Here is a 16,803-nt window from a genome sequence, read left to right on the forward strand (position 1 = left end):
GCGATTTTTATTTTTTGCGCTATAAACAAAAAAAGAGCGACAATTCTGAAAAAGTAAAACGATTTTTTACTTTCTGCTATATAACATTCCAAAAAAAATTTAAAATCAAAAATTTTCATCCTTTTTAGGCCAATTTGTATTCTGCTACATATTTTTGGTAAAAGAAAATCCCAATAAGTGTATTTTGATTGGTTTGCACAAAGGTTATCACATCTACAAACTAAGGGAAAGATTTATGTCATTTTTATTTATTTATTTTTTACTAGTAAATCTGCGATTTTTAGCGGGACTGAGACATTGCGGCGGACAGATTGGACCTCTAACTGACATTTTTGACACTTTTGGGGGGACCAGTGACATTACTACAGTAATCAGTGCTAAAAATATGCATTGTTACTGTAATAATGACACTGGCAGGGAAGGGGTTCACACAGTGGTGATCAAAGGGTTACGTGTGAGCCTAGGGGAGTGTTTTCTAACTGTCCGGGGGATGGGCTTGTGAAATGACCATAGAGACCTGTGTTCCTATATAGAAGGATCACAGGCGCTCTGTGATCATTTCAGAGAGAACGGTCAGCTGTGTTTACAACATCCGACCGTTCTTCTCTCTCAGCGGGGAGCGATCGCAGGTGCCGCAGTCATGTTGGAACAGGAAGGGGCCATCCCCAAACTCCTCCCACAAAGTTGGGAGCATGAAATTGTCCAAAATGTCTTGGTATGCTGACACCTTAAGAGTTCCCTTCACTGGAACTAAGGGGCCAATCTCAACCCCTGAAAAACAACCCCCCACCATAATTCCCCCCTCCACCAAATGATTTGGACCAGTGCACAACGCAAGGTCCATAAAGACCTGGATGAGGGAGTTTGGGGTGGAGAAACTTGACTGGACTGCACAGAGTCCTGACCTCAACCTGATAGAACACCTTTGGGATGAATTAGAGCAGAGAATGTGAGCCAGGCCTTCTTGTCCAACATCAGTGCCTGACCTCACAAATGCGCTTCTGGAAGAATGGTGAAACATTCCCATAGACACTCCTAAACCTTGTGGACAGCCTTCCCAGAAGAGTTGAAGCTGTTATAGCTGCAAAGGGAGTGCCAACTCAATATTGAACCCTACGGACTAAGACTGGGATGCCATTAAAGTTCATGTGTGTGTAAAGGCAGGCGTCCCAATACTTTTGGTAATATAGTGTATATAGAGAGGCGTCCCAATACTTTTGGTAATATAGTGTATATAGAGAGGCGTCCCAATACTTTTGGTAATATAGTGTATATAGAGAGGCGTCCCAATACTTTTGGTAATATAGTGTATATAGAGAGGCGTCCCAATACTTTTGGTAATATAGTGTATATTGTCATATTATAGTATTATCATTAAATTTGCAACAATTCCTGCCAGAAATTCAGTGAGCTGATAATTTCATGTGCCCTATGCAACATTCTTACCAGTTACATTGTTCCCGGTTCTCTCTGGGTCGGGGGGGGGGGGGGTTCCAAACTGGAAGAGAACCTTTTAGGGGGTTACTTCTCCATGTCACCCAATTGCTGTTATTAAAATTTCTCAGGGGGGTGATTATTATACCAACATATTCTACAGCAGGGCTTATTTTTTCAGCAGGAACGTGAGGGAACGCAGTTCCGGTACCTCCAAAACCGAATGTATGTAATGGCAAGGGATGCTGGGGTATGCTGGAGGGTCTATTGATGCTGGCTGCTTGTGGATCTATTGCTGCTGGAGATCTTTTTTTGCGGTGGAAGGGGGTCTATTGTTGTTGGGGAAGTCTTCTGTTGCTCATAGGGAATCTATTGTTGCTGGGGGGGGGTTCAATAGTTGCTGTAAGGAATCTACTGTTGAGGGAAGGGTCTTTGTTGCTGGCTGCAGGAGGATCTATTGATGCTGGCTGCTGGGTGACTCTATTGTTGCTGGAGGAGATCTATTTTTGCTGGGGGGGGGGGGGGGGTCAATAGTTGCTGGGAGGAATCTACTGTTGAGGGAAGGGTCTTTGTTGCTGGCTGCTGGAGGATCTATTGATGCTGGCTGCTGGGTGACTCTATTGTTGCTGGAGGAGATCTATTTTTGCTGGGGGGGTCTATTGTTGCTGGGGGGGTCAATGGTTGCTGGGAGGAATTTACTGTTGAGGGAAGGGTCTTTGTTGCTGGCTGCTGGATGATCTATTGATACTGGCTGCTGGGTGACTCTATTGTTGCTGGAGGAGATATATTTTTGCTGGGGTCTATTGTTGCTGGGGGGGTCAATGGTTGCTGGGAGGAATCTACTGTTGAGGGAAGGGTCTTTGTTGCTGGCTGCTGGAGGATCTATTGATGCTGGCTGCTGGGTGGCTCTATTGTTGCTGGAGGAGATCTATTTTTGATGGGGAGGTCTATTGTTGCTGGGGAGGTCTAATGTTGCTGCTGAGGGATATATTGTTCCTGGTGGTGGGTCTTATGTTGCAGGGTGTCAATTATTGCTGGGAGGGATCTACTGTTGAGGTAGGATTCTAATATTGCTGCCTACTGGAGGGTCTATTGATGCTAGCTGCTGGGAGTCCATTTCTTATTTGAGTGGATCTATTGTCACTGGGGTGTCCATTGTTGCTACATCTATTTTACTGCCTTTCTTGATATCATTAAAAAATTCCATGCAAAATACTTAACATCACAAAATGATCATTGGTTCTGTATTCTCTAAAAGGGGGTGGTACTGGGAAGTGAGTTAGGGGGGGAGCCAAGAAAAGTTCCTCGGAGGTGGGTGGGGGGCGGAGTCAAGGGAAGAGTTACACCTATTCTCTGAGAAAAAAAGCCCTGTTCTACAGAGACTGATACTGCATCAGCCCCTGTGCCAGAAGAGCTTACACTCCGTTATGAAGGAGTTAATCACTGTTCACATTTTTTTTTTAAAGCAGTGAATCTGACATCCACTCAACATTCTCTGCAGGTGAATCTCCCATCTGTTATAAATGAGAGAGATTGGTCCACCATCAAATAATGTTTGGTGAATCTCACATTCACATCTTTATAGATCTGCCCCCCCCCCCCCGTTTCCCACCATCTTACCTGTTCGGGATTTTGGACGATGTAGCGTCTGAGTGTCCCGCTCTGCACTTCCTGCAACATAAAAAACAAGGTAAAGCGATTTTCAAGCCAGGCGCGGTGCGGGACCGCGTGCAAAATCTTGCGTTTTCCGCACAGAAAAGGCGCTGCTGCCTTTTGCAGATGTATGGGAGTGCCAATAATTATTAAAAGCATCTCCACACATCTAGCAAATATTTGTGTGTGTGTTCACGCCCACTGAAACGCGTAGTACCGCAGTATGATGTGTTTTGGTGTGGCGGCGGCGGCGGCGCAATTTCAATAATCATATGTAGCGGGGTTAAACATGCCTAAAGACACTGTTTGATATGTGGGAAGGAACTAGGCTCCCTCTAGTGGTAGCTGCATGGAATTTCCCGGGCTGTGACTTCCTTTTCACAAGATGAAGAAACTACATCTCCCAGGCTGCTTTGCAAGATCCAGGAACTAGGCTCCCTCTAGTGGTAGCTGCATGGAATTTCCCGGGCTGTGACTTCCTTTTCACAAGATGAAGAAACTACATCTCCCAGGCTGCTTTGCAAGATCCAGGGTGCACGGCTGCACCGCACGGCACTATGGGGGAGGTTATTTAAAGGAAGAGAGAAGCGCGCGAAGGGGGGGCCTTTCTGCGCTGGACTCTGAGGAACCAGCGAGCGAGAGTGAAGGACTGACACTGGATATTGGGCCAGAGCCTTTTAGCCTGGAGGGACGACGTGGAACCGTCCCATCTCAAGCACGAGGCACATTCCTGGAGGTCATACTGCTGTTTGCAGAGACCGGAAGTCATCCGCCAGAAGGACCCCGTGCGGCTGGCATATAGCCAAAGGACTGAGACCGCAGTGGAAGCGCGCGAAGGAGAAACTTCTGTTGGTGAGAGGGCACATGCCCAATAACTGACTTTATCTGCTGAAGAGACAGTTTTATCTACAGATAGCGGTAGCGCAGCAGGAGGTGATAAAACCCCGGGGTTTATCACCATACTCTCTCAGGAGACTCATAGACAAACAATAAGGTCTGTAAAGGAGTCGCCAGAGGCTTATCTCTCTCGCAGAAGTTATTGCTCAGTTACGCAGACACCCTGCGGTGACAACTAACAGCTCGTTGTTTTCTCTCTCTTGATCTTTATTCCTAATCTGGATTACAAATGAGCTCTATTCAATAACCTTGCTAGCGAAGATCAACAAGAAAGAAGAGAACTCTGGGGGAGGGACTCAGATAGGCCCACCTATCTGGTACTGTGTCTAGCCTTAATGCAGGAGGAGTGTGGGGGTATTCTTTTACCTTTTTAAAGCTGTTTTAAATAACCTTTTATGGACTTGTATTGTATTGTATTGTATCTCCCCTATTCAATTTGATATATAGTAAACTAAGTTTGGTTAATTACAATCTTGTGCGTTGTTCCATTGTGTCACCCAGAAGGACTACTATTCAAGAAGGTAACAAGGTATTGTTGCATAGTGAAGTATTGTATTCCAACCTGTGTATCTATTTGATAGTCCAGTCCTATTCTGGGTCAGTTGTGCCTGAGGAGGGATCGAGCCAATTTGATTGGGTTGTTAGGCAGGGTGTAGACCCAATAATATAATCAGCAGCTCCTGCGGGGGTGGTGCTACACGTGGGGGCTCGTCCGGGATTTCTACAGTCCTGCAATACAACCCTCTCAGCCATAGAATCCCCTCCCACGCAGAAATGGATCCTGTCGCTGCTGCTGAGTGGTGCAAGGAAGAGAATGTCATAGTGGAAAATGGCCTGGTGGTTGAAATCAAGGGAGAAGCCTGGACTGAAGAAAAGCTCCTCCCTGTTTTGAGGGCACTATCCACAGACAGGAAATTCTGGGTGATTGACATGAAAACTGACACCACTGTCCCACACACGTATGCACTGTGTGAGTGGAGGAAGGGGGTCCCTGATTATTTCAACGGAAACAGTGTAAAAACTACTGACCAAACAGAACTTTTCCTGATACATCCAGGAGTTCCTATTGCGGGTCCCTCATCCACCACCCCTGGGGTATCCAGCCAAGAAAAAGGTGTCCAAGAAGGGCATCCTGAGTCATCACCTTTGTCGACTTTTAGCTCAGAACTGTGTGCTGTTCTTGGGGAGATTGTGGCAAAATGTAGTAGGGACTCCTCGAGCTATTTGATGACTGGATATAGGAAGCTCCGGACATTCTCTGGGAAACAGCCTGTGCCTTCAGCAGAAGATGGGTTCGAAGAGTGGTTAGATACCGCCACTCAGGCTTTGGAGGAATGGGAGGTACCAGAACAGCACAAGAAGCAGAGAATCACAGAGAGTTTAAGGGGACCTGCATTAGAGGCTGTACGTAATCTAAAGCTTAGCAAGAAGAACTGCACTGCACAGGATTATTTGGACATTCTGCAAGATGTGTTTGGTCGGACGGAGAACGCGGCTGAACTTCTCTACCAGTTGGACCACTGTTATCAAGAAGAGGGGGAGAAGTTGTCCGAATTCATTAAACGTCTGGATAGGATTATCCACCAGATTCTGTTAAAGAAAGGAATAGACCCCCGGAAAATAGATGAGACTCGTGCACGACAGGTTCTGAAAGGGGCTCAACCTTTAGATCCCATTGCCATACTGTTACGAACTCGTCGAGATGGCGGCATTCTAGAATACCCCGACCTGATTCGAATGGTCAGAGAGGAAGAGGTCATGTTGGACAACAAGAAGAAAAGTCGGCAGTTTGACTCAACTGCCCGGGTTGGAGTGATAAGTGTGGAAGAGGGTGACTCTCAAGTTGAACTCCTAAAGACCCAAGTGTCTCAGTTGATAGAAATGGTGTCCATCCTGACTGGTCAGGTATCCACTCTACCCAAGGGGAGTATATCGGAGAGGCCAGATGAACCTGTTAGTCTCAGCACAGATCCAGAGCCACGGCCTGCAAGATTGTTAACTTGTTTCAACTGCGGGGGAGTTGGGCATGTTAGAAGGGTATGTCCCAGCTCAGGAAAGGTTGCCACGAAAGCTCGCGAGCCAGCGGGAAACTTCAGAGGACACCGGTGAAGGAGTCAACCGGGTGTCTGCCAGTTTTAAGGGACTCCAGGAGTGGTGCAGGATCAGGGAAACCGAGTCAGGGGGTTAGACCCCAATATAACACCCCCAGTTCTAGACTCCGGGTTACTGAGGGAAGGAGAGTCAATGCACACCGGGTTCAGCGGGGGCCCAGATCAAGGAAGAAAAAGGAGAAGAGGGCCAGGGTACAGAGAACTGAATCAGACAACCAGGCTACATCAAGAGAATTCCCAACTAACTTGGTCGGGCCCTCCCCAGTGGTCTCGGTTCAGGTGGAAGGAATTTACACAAGAGCCCTCCTTGACACAGGGGCCCAGGTGACTCTTTTGTATAGAGACTTCTATGATAAATATCTTACCCATCTACCTTTGCAGAAGTTGGAAGATCTGGAGATATGGGGTATTGGGACCCAAAGTTTTCCCTATGACGGGTATCTGCCAATCAAGTTGACCTTTGATCCATCAGTGGCTGGTGAAGCGGAAACCTTCGACACCTTAGCGGTGGTCTGTCCTCGTCCACCAGGGGCCAACAAAAGCTCTCTCATCGTAGGAACAAACACTGACCTGGTAAGGCGCCTTCTGATACAACTGGTCCAGGGACAAGATGCTCAGGCACCAAGGATCCATCCCATGCTACGGCAGGCCTACCAACGATTAGTGTTGGAGCAAGAGACCCCCGCAGAAGGAGTTGGACGACTCTGGAAGCTGGATAGAGCAGAAAAGGTCTTACAGCCAGGAGAGGTGGCCTGTTTTAAGGCTTCTGTTAAACTCACATGGCAACAGCCGGGTCCCTTCATTATCTTTGAATCAGGTCAAAAGGAGAGACAGAGAGGGATAGAAGTGATCCCTGAGGTGATCCCTTTGAAGGTGTTACAGGAAAACCGTGGAAGGGTTTTAGTGAGTGTCAGAAACACCTCTATTACACCAGTGAAGGTACCGGCCAGAGTGCTCCTGGGCCAAGTCAACCCGGCTACCCCAGTTGCCCCCATTGATTTCAAAGAAAAGGAACAGGGTGAAGCGGTTATAGAGGAGCTTTGCTCTGGAAACGCTGCCCTCCCGCCGGAATGGGTGAAGAGGGCCAAGGCACAACTTGCTCGATGGAGGGAAATATTCTCTAAGGACGAGTTTGACGTGGGATGTGCCAGGAGCGCCACTCATAAGATCCGCCTGAGTGAGGACAAGCCTTTCAGGGAGAGAGTCCGGCGAGTCCCCTTAGGTGACTTAGAAGATCTACGTCAACAGCTGGCAGAGCTCAAAAAGATCGGGATTATCCGAGAATCCAGGAGCCCGTATGCTTCCCCGATAGTGGTAGTCCGGAAGAAAAATGGATCTTTGAGGCTTTGTATCGACTACCGAACGCTGAACAGAAGAACCATCCCAGACCAGTATACCACTCCTCGAATCGAAGATGCCCTACAGAGTCTGTCAGGGGCGAAGTGGTTCAGTGTGATGGACTTAAAGAGTGGGTATTATCAGATCCCCATGCACCCTGAAGATCGGGAGAAAACAGCCTTCATCACCCCTGTGGGGTTCTTTGAGTTCAATCGCATGCCTCAGGGGTTGTCCGGGGCCCCTGCTACCTTCCAAAGGCTGATGGAGAGGACCGTTGGAGATATGAATTTGATAGAGGTACTGGTATACTTGGATGATGTTATCGTGTTTGGCAGAACTTTGGAAGAACATGAGGAGAGGTTGGAAAAGGTCTTGAAGAGGCTACATGAAGAAGGTCTGAAACTTTCTCCTGAGAAGTGCCAATTCTATCAGTCCTCGGTCCATTACCTGGGCCATATCGTGTCTGAAGAAGGGGTGGCCACTGACCCGGACAAGCTGGATGTTGTTGCTTCCTGGCCGAGACCCACAAATGTGACCGAACTCCGGTCATTCTTGGGCTTTTGCTCCTATTACAGGAGGTTTGTGGAGGGGTTCGCCCAGATTGCCCGACCCCTAAATGAGGTCCTGAAGAATGAAGAAGATGATGTCCCTGAGTTGGTAAAGCCGGCGAAGTCCACCATGGGCCCCCGGAAGGCTAAGGAATCCATCCAGGATCAGTGGACCCCGGAATGCGAAGGGGCCTTTGTCCAGCTGAAGGAAACCCTAACCACTGCCCCTGTGTTGGCCTATGCGGACCCCACAAAACCATATGAACTGCATGTTGATGCCAGCCGAGATGGGCTGGGGGGGGTACTTTATCAGGAGCATGAGGGTCATCTGCGACCTGTTGCCTATGTGAGCAGAAGCCTACTGCCTGCTGAAAGGAATTATCCTACTCACAAACTTGAATTCTTGGCCTTGAAGTGGGCAGTGGTTGACAAATTGAAAGACTACCTGTACGGAGCTGAATTCATTGTCAAGACAGATAATAATCCCCTCACCTATCTGTTGACTACGGCCAAGCTGGATGCAACAGGACATCGATGGTTGGCTGCCCTCTCTAGCTTCAATTTTAGCCTGAAGTATCGGCCAGGAATCGGAAATAGGGATGCAGATGCCCTATCCAGAAGATTGCATGTTCCACAGGAACCTGCGGAAGAATGGACTCATTTGGCTCCAGAAGGGGTGCGTGCCCTATATCAGGGAACTGAATTTCGATCCCGAGGAGGGTCAAGAGCAGAAGAGATTGGGGTTTCGGCTATCGGAGTACCCAAATGCTACTGCCAGGTGACCCAGGTTGAAGGGGAGGGTTTGCCCCGGCTGTCCAAAAGGGACTTGCGGAAGGAGCAGTTGGAAGACCCTTTGGGAAAACTTCTTTTGGAAGCCTTGGAGATCCAGAGCCCTGAGTTGCTTCTAACTGACTCCCCTCAGGGGGCCCGTCTGTTACATAGAGAGTGGACCCGGTTACAGATCAGAGAAGGAGTGGCCTACCGGAGAGGTCCATCTGAAGATCTGGAGGAGAAGTGGCAACTGTTCTTACCAGCTAAATACAGAGAGGGAGTTCTGGCCGCTCTTCATGATAATCATGGCCATCTGGGGCCCGAAAGAACCTTTCAGCTTGTCAGGGACAGGTTCTACTGGCCTTGTATGAGGGCCGAAGTTGAAGGATACTGTCATTCTTGTGTCCGGTGTATACAGAGGAAGACTCTGCCACGTCAAGCAGCCCCAATGGGCCATCTACAAAGTCAGGGACCCATGGAGCTGGTGTGCATTGATTTCCTTTGCTTAGAGCCTGATCTGAGTGGCCAGGGGAATGTCCTTGTGGTAACAGACCATTTTACCAGATATGCTCAAGCATTCCCAACAAGGGATCAGAAACCCTCAACGGTAGCCAAAGTTCTTGTAGAGAAGTTCTTTGTACATTATGGGTTACCACAACGCCTCCATTCTGATCAGGGAAGGGACTTTGAAAGCAGACTGATCAAGAGACTGTTAGATATGTTAGGCATTCAAAAGACTAGAACCACTCCCTACCATCCACAGGGGGATGCCCAGCCTGAACGATTTAACAGGACTCTTTTGGATATGTTGGGGACTTTGAGCTCAGAGAAGAAACAGCATTGGGGCAAGCACGTAGCTGCCATTGTGCATGCCTACAACAGCACTGTCAGTGATGCTACTGGATATTCCCCTTATCGGCTGATGTTTGGAAGGGAGGCTCGGTTGCCAGTGGATTTGGCCTTTGGCATTTCGCCTGATCATACCTCTTCAGCATCGCATAGAGGATATGTGGACCGACTGCGGAAGAGTCTGAAAGCGGCCTATGACAAGGCTCAGGCCACATCTGATCAACGTGGACTGCGGAATAAAAAAAATTTCGACCTAAAAGTTCGGATCCATGACCTGCAACCAGGGGACAGGGTTTTGTTGAGAAACTTGGGTGTCCCGGGAAAACACAAGTTGGCAGACCGCTGGAAGTCCCAACCTTATGTTATCTGCAAGCAACTGCCAAACCTTCCTGTGTACCAAATTCGGCCTGAAGGAAGTGTGGGTCCATTGAAGGCTTGGCATCGGAACCATTTGCTGCCTCTCTCTGAAGCGGTTCGTATGCCCCCTGTGGAAGACTTGTCAGAGGCCCCTTCGACTTCTCGCCGGTCCAGACCAGTTACCAGATCTCAGACGACGCTCCCAGATGAGGGAGAGGGAAGTTCTCCATCTGAAGATTTGGAAGATGAAGAGGAGGTACCCGACTGGTTGTGGTCATCTCAGTTGCCAGAACCCACACCTGCCTCCCTGTCTTCATCTGACTTGGCTGATAGAGGAGCCCTTCGGGCAGAAGCCCCTGAATTCATACCCTTTCATATGCTTCCAGAAGAAGCAGCTGAGGATGAAGATCCTGAGGAGGAGGTTGCACCCTTCTCTGAAGAAGAACTGACCTCTCTTGAACCATCAGGTTCCTCTGTGTTGGAACATGAGGAGGGGGACATTGAAGAATCCTCAGAAGTGCCTGATCCTAGCACCTCTGAGAGCATGCCTCCACGGGAACAGAGGGAAAGGAGAGTCATTCACCCACCTAAGAGACTGACCTATGATCAATTGGGTGAATGTTCGGAAGAAGCTGTTTTTACCTCCAAAAGATCTCCTGACCAGCCTAGTTCCTCCACTGTAGATTTGGTGGGGGACAACCCTAGCTCACCCCCAGGCACAACTGTACAAGCCACCCAAGTTTTGGGGGGTCTGTGAGAGATCATGAGAACAAAGTATTGAAGTAGAAAACGTTTGCATTTAAGTTTGTACATAAGGATATTGGGTTTGGCCATTATAATAAGCACAGTTTTTGATGTTCACAATTTGGTTTACTTTGTGAGTTAATGTTTGCGCACATTTTGTTGCTCTGACCTCACTATATGTTTTTTTCTCTTTCTCACCTTTTGATGTTTTTTTTTCAACACAAACTTTAAGATGTAAGTGTTTAAGAAATTGCAAAGGCACATGTGCTTTTTAAAGGAGCACTATATAAAAGCACTAGAAATCAGCACTATATTAACACTGTAGAAATCACTTATTTGCTTATTAATTGCACTTTATCGTTTTACTGTTGCACTGCTATTAGAATACAAAATTGGATGTATTCAGATTGACTTATTTCAGCAAAATGTTAATGTTTTTGTTGTATAATGCCAACCTATGCACTAGGGTACATACTGTTGACCTCTTTGGGGACCAAAGTTTCTCAAGTGGGGGGAGTGTGTAGCGGGGTTAAACATGCCTAAAGACACTGTTTGATATGTGGGAAGGAACTAGGCTCCCTCTAGTGGTAGCTGCATGGAATTTCCCGGGCTGTGACTTCCTTTTCACAAGATGAAGAAACTACATCTCCCAGGCTGCTTTGCAAGATCCAGGAACTAGGCTCCCTCTAGTGGTAGCTGCATGGAATTTCCCGGGCTGTGACTTCCTTTTCACAAGATGAAGAAACTACATCTCCCAGGCTGCTTTGCAAGATCCAGGGTGCACGGCTGCACCGCACGGCACTATGGGGGAGGTTATTTAAAGGAAGAGAGAAGCGCGCGAAGGGGGGGCCTTTCTGCGCTGGACTCTGAGGAACCAGCGAGCGAGAGTGAAGGACTGACACTGGATATTGGGCCAGAGCCTTTTAGCCTGGAGGGACGACGTGGAACCGTCCCATCTCAAGCACGAGGCACATTCCTGGAGGTCATACTGCTGTTTGCCGAGACCGGAAGTCATCCGCCAGAAGGACCCCGTGCGGCTGGCATATAGCCAAAGGACTGAGACCGCAGTGGAAGCGCGCGAAGGAGAAACTTCTGTTGGTGAGAGGGCACATGCCCAATAACTGACTTTATCTGCTGAAGAGACAGTTTTATCTACAGATAGCGGTAGCGCAGCAGGAGGTGATAAAACCCCGGGGTTTATCACCATACTCTCTCAGGAGACTCATAGACAAACAATAAGGTCTGTAAAGGAGTCGCCAGAGGCTTATCTCTCTCGCAGAAGTTATTGCTCAGTTACGCAGACACCCTGCGGTGACAACTAACAGCTCGTTGTTTTCTCTCTCTTGATCTTTATTCCTAATCTGGATTACAAATGAGCTCTATTCAATAACCTTGCTAGCGAAGATCAACAAGAAAGAAGAGAACTCTGGGGGAGGGACTCAGATAGGCCCACCTATCTGGTACTGTGTCTAGCCTTAATGCAGGAGGAGTGTGGGGGTATTCTTTTACCTTTTTAAAGCTGTTTTAAATAACCTTTTATGGACTTGTATTGTATTGTATTGTATCTCCCCTATTCAATTTGATATATAGTAAACTAAGTTTGGTTAATTACAATCTTGTGCGTTGTTCCATTGTGTCACCCAGAAGGACTACTATTCAAGAAGGTAACAAGGTATTGTTGCATAGTGAAGTATTGTATTCCAACCTGTGTATCTATTTGATAGTCCAGTCCTATTCTGGGTCAGTTGTGCCTGAGGAGGGATCGAGCCAATTTGATTGGGTTGTTAGGCAGGGTGTAGACCCAATAATATAATCAGCAGCTCCTGCGGGGGTGGTGCTACACATATCATCACCTTTTTTGTGTTTCCTGCACATAGGGCAGCCCATTGAAATGAATAGGGGGGCATTCAAACAAGTGCACATTAGGACACACCTCCTTGTGTGAACGAGCCCAAAGAGTCCCTGTCACCAGCTTGTAAAATTTTTAACCGAACCGAAAAATCTTGTAAATCGAACGCTTACCGGCCGCAATTTTGTGTTTCTTTCCATAACTGATTTTTAGATCACTTGCAGTGTGCTTCGGGACTTGCTGGAAAATTTTACTTTTCAGGAAGGAGCCAATTGCCTAGCACCCCCCCCCCCCTCCCGTTCCTCCTTGCACGCCATAAGCCCTCCACTTCTGGGAGTGTCCAACTGCTCTCTGTGCTGGCCCAGCTCCTCCAACCCTCACCCTTTCTACAAAGCCTTTATGTGGTGATTGAGGGAGGAGTGAAGGGGAATTTTATAGAGGTCACCTGAGTGACGGCTCGGAGTCTGCTGACATCACATCCAACATGGTGACACCCAGCAGCAGTCAGAGAGATAATATGCACAGGATACATTACATTCACATACAGTATCTGACTAAAGTAAGTACACCCCTCACATTTATGAAAATATTTTATTCTATCTTTTCATGTGACAACACTGAAGAAATGACACTTTGCTACAATGTAAAGTAGTGAGTGTACAGCTTGTATAACAGTGTAAATTTACTGTCCCCTCAAAATAACTCAACACACAGCCATTAATGTCTAAACCGCTGGCAACAAAAGTGAGTACACCCCTAAGTGACAATCTCCAAATTGGGCCCAATTAGCCATTTTCCCTCCCCGGTGTCATGTGACTTGTTAGTGTTACAAGGTCTCAGGTGTGAATGGGGAGCAGGTGTGGTAAATTTGGTGTTATCGCTCTCACTCTTTCATACTGGTCACTGGAAGTTCAACATGGCAACTCATGGCAAAGAACTCTCTGAGGATCTGAAAAAAAGAATTGTTGCTCTACATAAAGATGAACGATAATACATCTATTAGCTAAACCCCTGTTTTTAACGCATGCTGTTAGACAGGTCAATTCAGTTGGTCGCTGGATGGTTGGTAAGTTGTGACTGGAAATCCCCTTGCTTTTTTGATCTACATAAAGAGGGCCTAGGCTATAAGAAGATTGCCAAGACCCTGAAACTGAGCTGCAGCACGGTGGCCAAGACCATACAGTGGTTTACCAGGACAGGTTTCACTCAGAACAGGACTCACCATGGTCGACCAAAGAAGTTGAGTGCACATGCTCAGCGTCATATCCAGAGGTTGTCTTTGGGAAATAGACGTATGAGTGCTGCCAGCATTGCTGCAGAGGTTGAAGGGGTGGGGGGGGGGGGGGGGGTCAGCCTGTCAGTGCTCAGACCATACGCCGCACACTGCATCAAATTAGTCTGCATGGCTGTCATCCCAGAAGGAAGCCTCTTCTAAAGATGATTCACAAGAAAGCCCACAAACAGTTTGCTGAAGACAAGCAGACTAAGGACATGGATTACTGGAACCATCTCCTGTGGTCTGATGAGACCAAGATAAACTTATTTGGTGTCAGATGGTGTCAGGCGTGTGTGGGGGCAACCAGGTGAGGAGTACAAAGACAAGTGTGTCTTCCTACAGTCAAGCATGGTGGTGGGAGTGTCATGGTCTGGGGCTGCATGAGTGCTGCCGGCACTGGGGAGCTACAGTTCATTGAGGGAACCATGAATGCCAACATGTACTGTGACATACTGAAGCAGAGCATGATCCCCTCCCTTCAGAGACTGGGCCGCAGGGCAGTATTCCAACATAACGACCCCAAACACCTCCAAGATGACCACTGCCTTGCTAAAGAAGCTGAGGGTAAAGGTGATGGACTGGCCAAGCATGTCTCCAGACCTAAACCCTATTGAGCATCTGTGGGGGATCCTCAAACAGAAGGTGGAGGAGCGCAAGGTCTCTAACATCCACCAGCTCTGTGATGTCATCATGGAGGAGGGGAAGAGGACTCCAGTGGCAACCTGTGAAGTTCTGGTGAACTCCATGCCCAAGAGGGTTAAGGCAGTGCTGGAAAATAATGGTGGCCACACAAAATATTGAAACTTTGGGCCCAATATGGACATTGTCACTTAGGGGTGTACTCACTTTTGTTACCAGCAGTTTAGACATTAATGGCTGTGTGTTGAGTTATTTTGAGGGGACAGTAAATTTACACTGTTATACAAGCTGTACACTCACTACTTTACATTGTAGCAAAGTCTCATTTCTTCAGTGTTGTCACATGAAAAGATAGAATAAAATAGTTACAAAAATGTGAGGGGTGTACTTACTTTTGTGAGATACTGTATAATCTGATAGGAAGACAATTGTGCAAAGGAATGATCTGGTTACAGGGTCTCTTTAAGTAGCTGAATCTGGAATATTTCTTTCACAACTCAACAGAATACATTGTATGTACAGCGCACACCATGCAGTACCTGCTCCGGATTCTGGACAATGTATCTTCTGAGGGTTCCCTGCTGTGAGTACGGCCCGGGAGACTGAACTTCCTGCAGAATAGAAACATTTTATTAAATCCTCCCTCCGGCCTCCCTTTCAGTCTTGCACAGTTGTATTGGCTCTTCTCCTGGACTGAAATTACTTACGCCTCTTGCACTGCCGCTTGAAAAAGCTCAGTACAGCTTTTTTATTGTTTTTCACTGAGCTAAAATACAGCCCAATAATTGTAATAGGCCTGTGCACACAGAAGCGTAAGCAAGCGCCGTGCATTCTTCAGTAAAAAAATTAAAATAAAATAATCGACTTTTTTGGTCAGAAATTTATGCCTCATGTGCGCAAATGCGTGCAAATACACACAAATGTGCATTTACATATTGTGCAGTGCAAGAACACGTTTTCGTGAAATTGCACAAAGGCAGACGTGAGAATGCACGTAAAAACATACAAAAGAAAAACCTCTGAAAAAGTAGATGCTCAAACAGGAGTATCGTGTGCAAGGGGGGCAACAAGCCTAAGCCCCCGTTCACACTGGGGCGACCTGTGAGGCGACCTGGTCGCCTCACAGGTCGCCGCAGGTCGCCTCCCATAGGGAAGCTGCGGACCCGTTCTGATAGGAGCGACACAAGTCGCTCCGACTCAGAAAAAGGGTCCGGAGCTTCTTTGGGGCGACCAGGAGGCGACCGCCATAGACTTCAATGTTACGAAGTCCGTGGCGGCCGCTCCGAGGTAGCGGCGCGCTGCTCACACCGCGACCTCGGAGGTCGCGGTGCGAAGTAGCGTCGCCCCAGTGTGAATGGGGGCTTACTCTAATTTCACTGCACCCTTTATAAACAAATAAAACTACAAAATATAAATAAACAAAAGAAAAAACATAAAAGAACATAAATAAGGAAATTAAAAAAACAAAACTATCCTAAATGTATCAATACACAGGACAAGCCCCAATGTATCAATACACAGGAAGAGATCCAATGTATCATTACACAGGACGAGCCCCAATGTATCAATATACAGGAGGAGATCCAATGTATCAATACACAGGAGGAGATCCAATGTATCAATACACAGGACAAGATCCAATGTATCAATACACAGGACGAGATCCAATGTATCAAGACACAGGACGAGATCCAATGTATCATTACCCAGGACAAGATCCAATGTATCAATACACAGGAGGAGATCCAATGTATCATTACACAGGACGAGCCCCAATGTATCAATACACAGGAGGAGATCCAATGTATCAATACACAGGAGGAGATCCAATGTATCAATACACAGGAGGAGATCCAATGTATCAATACACAGGAAGAGATCCAATGTATAATTACACAGGACGAGTCCCAATTTATCAATACACAGGATAGGATCTATAAATGAGGAGATTTCATAGAAGACATTTCCATCTGAGTATCGGATTCTGGAATCTTCCGTCTCTCGGCCATCTTTATATATTCTAGAACACGTTACCTGCTCATTGTTCTGGACGATGTATCTTCGGACAGTTTCCTGTGTGTACGGTGCGGGAGTCTGAACTTCCTGAAGAGAAATATTACATTAAATATTTTCACATAAAATTTGTTGAAAAACAAAAAATCATTCTATAAACAAAAAAGAATGAAGATAAGTGCAACACCGCTGAAAATATAGATTATATGAAAGTAACTTCATATCTAAAAAAACTTCCTTTAAGGTGCGTCATATTTCCAACATTCACAATCCCCATATAAATGCACATTCACTTATTATGTCAAATAAAATGAATAATGTAAA

At 46.9% G+C, this 16,803-nt stretch overlaps 1 protein-coding gene across 1 annotated transcript in view; it reads right to left on the reverse strand.

Annotated features, from left to right (window-relative positions):
* The window catches only part of POF1B (POF1B actin binding protein), a 165,927-nt gene that overhangs the window by 61,556 nt on the left and 87,568 nt on the right, over nucleotides 1–16,803 (reverse strand). The window contains exons 9-11 of the mRNA XM_082263304.1: nucleotides 16,501–16,569; nucleotides 15,006–15,077; nucleotides 3,055–3,105 (exon numbers count right to left, since the gene is read on the reverse strand). Coding sequence (XP_082119430.1) covers nucleotides 3,055–3,105; nucleotides 15,006–15,077; nucleotides 16,501–16,569 — 192 coding nt within the window. The remainder of the gene's footprint in view (nucleotides 1–3,054; nucleotides 3,106–15,005; nucleotides 15,078–16,500; nucleotides 16,570–16,803) is intronic.

The sequence above is a fragment of the Pelophylax lessonae genome (genome assembly GCF_965119305.1).
Source record: "Pelophylax lessonae genome assembly, chromosome: 7".
Classification (NCBI taxonomy): domain Eukaryota; kingdom Metazoa; phylum Chordata; class Amphibia; order Anura; family Ranidae; genus Pelophylax; species Pelophylax lessonae.